Source organism: Pyxicephalus adspersus, chromosome Z (genome assembly GCF_032062135.1).
Source record: "Pyxicephalus adspersus chromosome Z, UCB_Pads_2.0, whole genome shotgun sequence".
NCBI lineage: Eukaryota > Metazoa > Chordata > Amphibia > Anura > Pyxicephalidae > Pyxicephalus > Pyxicephalus adspersus.
In genome coordinates this window covers 30965780-30975201 of record NC_092871.1, presented here as the reverse complement: position 1 = coordinate 30975201, position 9422 = coordinate 30965780, and the positions used below count along the sequence as shown (strand labels likewise).

The 9422-nt window shown below is 38.1% G+C and overlaps 1 protein-coding gene across 1 annotated transcript in view; it reads right to left on the bottom strand.

The window, feature by feature from the left end:
• The window catches only part of FMR1 (fragile X messenger ribonucleoprotein 1), a gene marked incomplete in the record, with an annotated part of 28822 nt that overhangs the window by 9866 nt on the left and 9534 nt on the right, over positions 1-9422 (bottom strand). Inside the window, 3 exon segments of the mRNA XM_072431517.1 lie at positions 450-566; positions 3400-3543; positions 3670-3763. Of these exon segments, the coding sequence (XP_072287618.1) occupies positions 450-566; positions 3400-3543; positions 3670-3763 (355 nt within the window).

Genomic DNA, 9422 nt, shown 5'->3' with positions numbered 1-9422 from the left:
ATCTGTTTCAACTTACATACAATTCAACTTAAGAACAAACCTACGGTCCCTATCTCGTATGTAGCCTGGGGACTATCTGTAGTAGTTAAAGTAATTACCTAGATTCTTGCCTTTCTCTTTACTTTAAAGGAGCCAATAATCGATTATAACCTATGGAGCGGCAGAGAGCGGAAAATAAATTAAAGAGGATATCTCAAGCACTGTCTTTCCCATGGAAAATCTGTTGTTGACTGGCTGGGCATAAAAGCAAGTATTTTGTTCTCTTAAAGGGGAGAAAACAAAATTAAATTTGGATAACCTTGGACATATACTTCAAGACAAGCTTTGACATTTTCATGCAGTCATATTGTTGAGTACAAAATTTGATCACTAGTAGCCACGACTACACGACTGCTATCACAACGTTCACAAAAGAATTTTAGGCATTTAATATATGTACAGGGGCTTACAAGGATAACAAGCTGGCAGTTTTCGGAATCATACGTTACTGAAAATGCTCCAACGGCCTTCTTAAAATCTTTATGGGCAGACTCTTTTGCGCACCTGAAATCAAAAAGTAACAACGTTTAAAAATTTACAAACATTGATGTGTTCATGTACAGGTCTGCAGACTGTAGCAAAATTTAATATTTAAAATATTTTTTAATTGTTGATTTTAAGAAAATACAATAAGCAAAATATATACAATAAGTTTCAAATTCTTGTAACTAGATCTTTATCAGGTTATAAAGACAACCATTTGGTACCGCTTGAAAGAACATTAAAAAATATGTGCCGACTTACATTGAGGGTTACTTGAGAGATGCTACAAACACAAAGAAATGGGACTTGTGAGGAATTGTATGTGCAATGAATCACACATCTGTCCTGAATAAATTAAGGCTTCCATGTTCAACCACTATGTGCTTTGTATGTTTGGATAACTTTTTAATATTTTACAGGAAGCAATAATTAAGACTGCTTCAGGGCAGCAAAAGACAGAATGTAAGGCATGAACAGACACTGGTCCTGACTTATTAAAGTTCTACAAGACTGGAGAAGATACACTTTCATCAGTGAAGCTGGGTGATCTAGCAAACCTGGAATCAATTTCTTCAAAGACATTTGCTAGCAAATGTTTTGAATCCTGGACCAGATCTGTTCCAGGTTTGCTGGATCACCCAGCTTCACTGATGAAAGTGTATCCTCTTCAGCCTTGGAGACCTGTAATAAATCAGCCCCACTGTGTGCTATCCCATGCTAATATCTAAAATATAAACATATTAAGAGAGTTAAATAATAACAGCAAGAGAGGAATTTACATATTTTCATTAGATAGATCCTTTAAACACTTTTGGCTTTTTGACTTCTGCCTCTTTTAAATCAGAACTAAACCTGTGCAAATCACCTATCCGCGTTCCATCACAGGGCGCCACCATCCTTCCTGGCCATGCTGGGATGATGCAACTCCTCCGCAGACTTTCATTCATTCCTGACACATGCAAGTGAAGCCAGGATTACTGATCTTCCCCAGCAACCAGAACGGAGTTCATCAAAAAATCTGGATTGATATAGGGTTGATCAGAGATGTCTACTGAGCCCAAAGGCTGACTGGCTTCCAAACTATAAGCAAACATATTTATAAGATTCTCAAAAGAGATGTTTTGGTGACCGATCACTCGAAAACAATTCACCACCTTTTTAAATCAACTGACCTCCACCTTTAACTTATCCCTAAGCAAACACTAAAATGTACCAGCTTTAATTGCAGCACCAACACAGAATTCGTATCTCTAATTTATAAAAATGCTTTTATTTTTTTCTTTAGCATAATAGTCAAATTGCCACTATTATGCAAATACATCAACTGAGGTAGTTCTGATGTAAGAAGAGAAGCAAATATGCAATATTTCCTTTTTCATCAGCCAGCAATTCAACTGTGAAAAAATAACAGAGAATTACAAGAACTTATACACAAAACAGTAACAGTATATAGCTCAGTTCAGAAGATATGTATTACATATAGTGATGTCATTACTGTGCTGCTCACTTAATCTCCCTGCTGGAGGATCTCACAAGAGGAAATAAAAATCTGTCTCTACCACATTGGCCATCTTTACACAGGTACACACTGTAGAACAGATCAACTAAGGTCTAAAGATCAAAAAAATGTTTTCTAGAAATAGGAAAAGAATAAGAATACAAGAAAACCTTTTTAACCTTTTTAACTAACTTCTACATTATCCAAAAAAGAAAAAAAATTAGCAGGCCAAGGCAGGTAACCAAATTTGCATGCAACCACGAGGCCAAAAGCAACTAGCTTTCAGAAACTGCACTGCAATCTGCCTCAGATGCCAGCAAAAAATGGACCCAACTTCTCCCAATCACTTGAATGAGGTTAGGACCGTGCCTGAGCTTGCGGCAAAATGCTGTGTCTCATCATGTGTCTACAGTTCTTTAAAAGTACAGCTGCACACAGTAGCTTTGTAAGCATGTGCATTCAGCAATGTACCCTGTGTGTAAGAATAAAGATCTCTGTTCTTATCATTTGCACTACATACTTGCTGAAGTTGTTTAAAGGAAGCTATACACAACAGTTAGGCTACGTATACACGTCAGATGATTCTCGTTCAATAATTGCCTAAAGGCGGATATTGGACGAGAATCTGATGTGTGTACAGCGCTCTTTGTTTATGGATTCGTCCTGGTGGATTCCTGACCAATGAACGATCACGATGAAAGTGAAAGGGAGAGACCACAGTAGGGTGCCACTCCATCGCTCTCCCCCCTTCCCTCTTCATAGAGCAGAATGGCGCTGTATGTATAGTGCTTATTCATGCATCGTGCAGTCTTTGGGTTGTTTTGTACTCAGCTCTACTATAAAGCTGTGATAAAAGTCTTGCTAAGACAAATAAATGAGTAAAAGAGGGCTGAGACATACCATTGTGATCTGATAAAAAGAGGAGTATCAGTGTTTAGACTGGGTAATCCTAACATTTGTTCAGCACTGATCAGATCCTGGGGTAGAAGTTGAAGTTCAGCCCTTTTATTACTCTTAGGTTCTCCATGTCAGTACAACGCTTAAAATTTAACTGGTGCAAAGAAAAAAATGCAATGGCTGACGCCTCCTTTCAGAATATTTGCCTGCTGGTTGTCATGCTGATCCAATGGCTTTAACCCCTTCTAAATGAAAAAGGACGTTTAGCAGGCAAAACGTTTGACTTCACTACCACTCTCTCATATGTATACTTGTTCTAAGTCAATATTTTAAAGACAGACAGCTAAGCAACAAGCATTTTAGGAAGTAAGTCAGCATTGGCAGTCCCAGGGAGTCTCTTATACTGTGTAATCTTTTTGTCAAGTCACAATCCCCCTCCCCCCCTTCCAACAGTCACCAAGTTTGAATTAAAGTTATCAGACTAAAACAAAAAAAAAAAAAACAAAACAAAAAAACAAAACATCAAACATAAAATCCAAGAATTTTTTTGTTAATACAATAATCTCATTAATGTGACATGCCACACAACCTACCATGAAATCATCTTCTCCTTTCACCCTCAAAAACTAAAGAGGATACATGAATAAAAGAAGAGTTGATAATCTATTACTGAGCGCTGCAATAATGAAATGGAGGGATATAAATAAGAAAGGTCAACGACACAGGACTACTACAAAGTATGTATTACTTACCTCAACCTCATCGCTTTCGTTAATGTCCTTATTATACCCTGAAGGAGGTGGGAACCTTACATCGTGGAATGGTATCTGCCTCTCTGGTTGCCAGCTGCAATCACAAAACTCACAATTATGCACTGTAATTCAGAACAATATAATAAACTTGTCCATACCAAATGTCCTTCAAAATAAATGGCCAAGGGAAGATAAGTAGATTCATTTTTAGGCATCACCATTTCAAAAGCAATTTGTGTGGGCCCAATGCAAAATTCAGGTAACAAAACCAGATTTGGAGTGAATAAAAAATCCATTAGTTCAGTGGTCCTCAACCAACAGTTCAAGAACCACAACTTTTCATGTGGTTCCCAGAAACCCCTTTGGCTAATTCTCAGTACCCGAAAATCTGGAATTGCTTCATCATTTGTATTATAGCGAAAAAGTAGAAAAAAGTACATCCACTTTTAATTGTAAGGTTTCAGGACAAACTTTAAGGTTCTTAGCAGGCTTAAAACTGGATTTAAATCCAACCTCAGATGTTAGCCCAAATCACCCCCTATCATGCTTCACAGTTGTTATGAGGTGTTTGTGCTGATATGCTATGTTTGGTTTGCAGCTCCAATTTGAGTTTATTTGTCCAAAGGACATTGTTCCAGAAGTCCAGCGGTTTGTTCAGATGTAACTTTTCAACCTAAGCCATGGTGCCATGTTCTTCTAAGACAGAAAAAGTTTTCTCCCTGGAACCCTTCCACAAAGGCCATACTTGTTCAGTCTTCTTCTAATTTTAGGGTCACGAACGTTAACATTTACCATGCTAACTGAAGCCTGTAAAGTCTAAGATGTAGCTCCTGGGTTTTTTTTTTTGCAATCTGAGAATTGTACAGTCTGACCTTGGGGTAAACTTGCTTGGATGTCTTGGGAAGAATGGCGGCCATCTTGAATGTTTTCCCCTTGTGGAAATTCTTTCGCATTGTGAATGACAGACTCTATATAGTTTAGACATGGCCTTATAACCCTTCCCAGATTGATGGGCTGCAACAACTGCATCTCCAAGATTGTCCCCAATGTATTTCTTGCTTGGTATTGTGATACCACACACCTGAATGCTCCAAACCAGCAAAATGGTAAAACTTCTGCTTTTATAGGTGACCACACATGTTGGTGATTATTTAATCAAGAAAAGTATTATTGAGTATTAGCACCTGGCTGCTACTTACGCTCCTACAGGAAGTGGTAAAGGGGTAATTATTTTTTCACAGACAGCTTCTGAATTTTTACTAGTTATTGTTAAATAATGACACTGTATAATATGTCATATGTTGTTGTTTATCTGGGGTTAAGTATACTTAATTTAAAGGACCTGCTAAGAACAAGATGATTTTGTACTGTCATGAAACCTTAAAATGAAATGAGAGTGTACCTTTCTTTTTCACATTCATTGTTATGTATTGTCTATTGCTAGGAAAAATGTTGTTATAAATAATAACAAATAATTAATATTAGAACAACATCAATATATTAGAGAGCTTTAAAAACCATTAAGTACTGAATGGAGGCAAACATGCAAGATACATAGAATTAGGCAAACTCTATTGTATACAAAGACTATACAAAGCTTCCACAGAAAGCATAGGAAATTGTTCTGGCAGAGGACAAGCATTGCTATTCTGTGTTGCCACTTTCTAAGAAAAACAAACTTTAAGGCTTTGTTCACATTTCATTTTGATGAACTACGACTGCATTTATCTGAATTTAATGAAAAGTTTATTTGTGGACATCTAAAAAGAATACTGTACACTGGCTAAAATAACAACTAACAAAAAAAGTAAACAAAGCAAACCACATTCATTCTTTTTGTCCCCCCTTCCCCTCTTTGGTCTATTCTCTGCCCACCCTCATGCTCCATTCAAGCATAGAATCTTAATCTGAAAGCTGGGGTTTCATGGTTTGTCTTCATCAAGAGCTGCAGTCATTACTGTCCTGGCCTCATCTGGTACAAGTGTGCCTGATAAACACATCTTGAGAAACACAATCCCATAGAAACCTCTGTGGCACTACTAAAGTGGGCATAGCCAAGACAGGAAAGATTGTGGGGCTGGAGGAAAAGAAAGATCGGAGCAGAAGCCATCAGATCAAGGTATGCACACGTACATTAGAGCTTTAGGATAATTTCTATCTTGAAGTGTAATATGGCAGTTTACCACACGATCAACCAACCATACTCCCAACCACTCCCATTCAACCAAATGGGGTAAACGTTTTGTACAATAGTTATTATGGACAAGTTATAATGTATTATTATGTATACATTTATTCATGAAGAAAAAAACAAAAAAGCTAAATATATGAGCATGTCTGGTGCTCCTGTATCCTTCACACATGAGGTGGTTTTCAGAATGGTGGAAAACGAATACTGCTACTCCGACAACACAGCAATACTTTATCAAGCAGCGAATGAAGCCATGAATCAATTGTGCTACTTCCCAATCTTAAAGGATGAAAAGCTTAAGGATAATAATATTGACAACTAGTAGTGGAGGGACAGATAGATTGAGAGGGCACATAGCCACAGTTCATTGGCACTGGTCTGGTGATCCACTGCCATGTTTAGGTCCCAGTTCTGGCTGGGTAAAAATGTGATCGTAAAGGTCAAAAATACGACAATATATACATATAAATATGATTTTGTATTTTTCTTTTTTAACAATTGCATATTTTAGGATGCCTGTAGGAATATATATGATTGTGTTGAGCAATTGCTAGTAATATCTCTGGTGTTGGTGCTCTCCACAGAACAATTTCTGAACCGTACAAGTGCCCTACCTATCCTTTGTAGAAGTTATAAAAAATTAAAGTTTGGTTCCTGTGGGACATAGTTTGAATGTTTTTTAATCCATCCAGGCTATATTCTACATAACCCAACAATACAGCAAACTCCCCGTTTTCTGGAACTCAAACAACCTGCACATGACCCGAACATAAAAAAAAAAAACAAAATAAAAAATCTAGAACTTGGCATACCGTCAGTAAGGGGACACTTCAGTTGGGTATGGACTTTCTACTGCTGCCATTTTACTGCCCTGTGTATCAGACTATAAAAGCATATGTAACTGGTCACACATATATTGCCCTGCTTGTGATTGTGCCTCTACCGATTAGTTTTTTTTTTGTATTAAAGTATCTCTCAAGAAACCAGAAACTACATTTATCCGGAACCTACCCTCTTGGAAGCCGGGTAAAAGGGAGCTCACTGTATTGTGTTACAAGTGCACATAGTGATCTTGCCTTGCTCATCTGAAACGGTTTCATGGTGGCTGTCTTTCCCAGTATTGTAGGGCACACAGCAGGATGTAATGACACCAACCAGTACTCTATGTTGCCAACTACAACTGCCAGGTTGTCGATAAATAAGATGGTGAACTGTGACTGAAGCAGTACAATGATTTGAGGAAAACACTTCCTGGGCGGTTTTTTTTTTTTTTTTAACTCCACAAGGCCAGCTAACTTTTGTTGTCTTCTTACCCACAGAACAAACCAAACATAGGATGCAGTAATAAAACTAATTTACCAAGACTTACATTATTAACGACCAGACTACTATCCTAAGTGGAAAAGATAAATCAAACCAAAGCATTACTCAGAACTGTCACATCTGCTTATAGATAATCAGTAGCATACTGAGAAACACAGGAACATGTCTGCTGGAACACAATCTAGCCCAAAGTGATACACTCAGCAACATGTCTTTAGTAACAACTCCAGTGTTCAACTCCAAAATTTTTTTTAGCAGGGTGGGGGGAAATTGTAGGCGGGTGGCAGCCCCTGTATCGTGATCCAACTCTTCAGTTACCACCCACAATCAGCCAACTGGTTACTGAAAAGTGCTGGGTGGTGCACCCAGCTAAAGGGGCCTGGGGAGAACACTGAACACAACTAGTGCTGTACTGGCATAAACATGGAGAACATTTACTTGCTCATACAGTGATGTTTACTTGATGGCTATAATGCTGTAAAATATTTTTTGCCATTGTCGGCAAAGTAACAGAGAGGTCTAAATTATCTGTCATGGAGCATGCATGCTCAAGGTAATATATAATTATATCCCTAGCTTTTGCATACCAATCTTTTTATTTCTGTTGACTTCATGGACAATGTAGAGCTTTAGGAGAGAAGTTGCACTTTAAGCTGCTAGATGGACCTTTCCAGGGACACATATCTTGCCCTATACCCCACAGGCACAGAATGACTGCACCCAGGGAGTAGGAAGAGATTGCAGTAGAAAGGTTTGGGCAGAATTGTTTGGGTAACATCAGTGGAGATCTGCTGCAAATTTACAAATAGGAGGTTCCGTAAGCCTGCAAGATAACCAGACCCAAAGTAAAACTTAGCCCAGAAAAATGGCTTCCTGGGCTGGATTCTGGCCCACGACCATATGTTGGACAAGCCTAGCATACACTTTGACTTTACAGTGCTCAACCTAGGATTTTTTAAAGTTGGGTGGGAAGAAACTGTAGCTGGGTGGTGGCCCCTGTATTGTGACCCAACTCATCAGTAACCACCTAAAAATATCCGGGTGGTTACTGAAAAGTGCTGGGTGGTGCACATATTAAAGGGGCTGGGGAGAACACTGCCTAAAAAGAAGACTTTACTGCAGAGATGAAGGTCTTTTAACACATGCACCATGCATCTTTTAGGTAATTTACAACAATGATAATTTCTCATATACTGGTAGCTTCCGACATATGATCTAAGAGGCAAAGAGGATGAGTTTTTGTCCACTATAGTTTTTTCCACCATATTTTTCGCACTATAAGATGCACCTGACCCTAAGACGCACCTAGGTTTACAGGAGGAAAACAAAAAAAAATATTTTGAACTAGTACTATACTATCCTACCCCTCGTACACCAGCAGCATGAGAGCTGTGTCTGTGTCCCTGCTGTTGTCATTATCCCCAATGTATAAACCTGAAATTATAAGTTTATATAAGTTTAAGTTAGGTTTATTATCAGCTCTCGGGGTCCCCTGTGTACCCTGAAAATTTCAAGTTTCTACAACAATCGGTGTGGGAGATATGAAGGTTTATACATTGGGGAAATGACAGCAGCATGGAGTCACAGCTCTCATGCTGCTGCAGCTGCTGGTGGTATACGAAGGGTAAGATAATTGCACAGTGCAAGGTAGGCGGGGATCAAAACGTTGAAATAACATGTGTATTTGAGAGAAAGAAAGTGTAAACTAATTAATGGAGAGCTATTAATGTAAGTAAAGGTTAAACTTTCAGGTGATGTTTCCAATACACATTGGTATAGTCTTTACAATGTGTAGTTGTCAAAGTAAACTGGTTCATAATAACTGCCCTTGCATATGAGGTTTCATTTCATGTAGGAGGATAGAGGATAGAATTTGGTCTAACAAAATAGATTTAATAAGATTTTCTTCTGCTTTCTGTTACTTCCTTACTCCAGAATAGTTCTGTTGTTTTATATACCGGTAGGACTGTAAAGAGATTTTTGTAACCTCTGCCACCTGGTGGCCGCTGAGCGTACAGCAGCCAGCCGACAATATTTGCTCCATAGGACACACAGACATTTCCTCCCCAACTTTGGGAGGAAAAAAAAAGTGCATCTAATGAAGCGAAAAATACAGTATTTGAAGTATGAGACAAATAATAATTTCTGTATGTTAAAAATTATTGATTTCACATGTGTGATATTTAGCTATGCAAAAAAATTTGATAAAATGATTAATTTGAGAGAATTAGAGTCACAG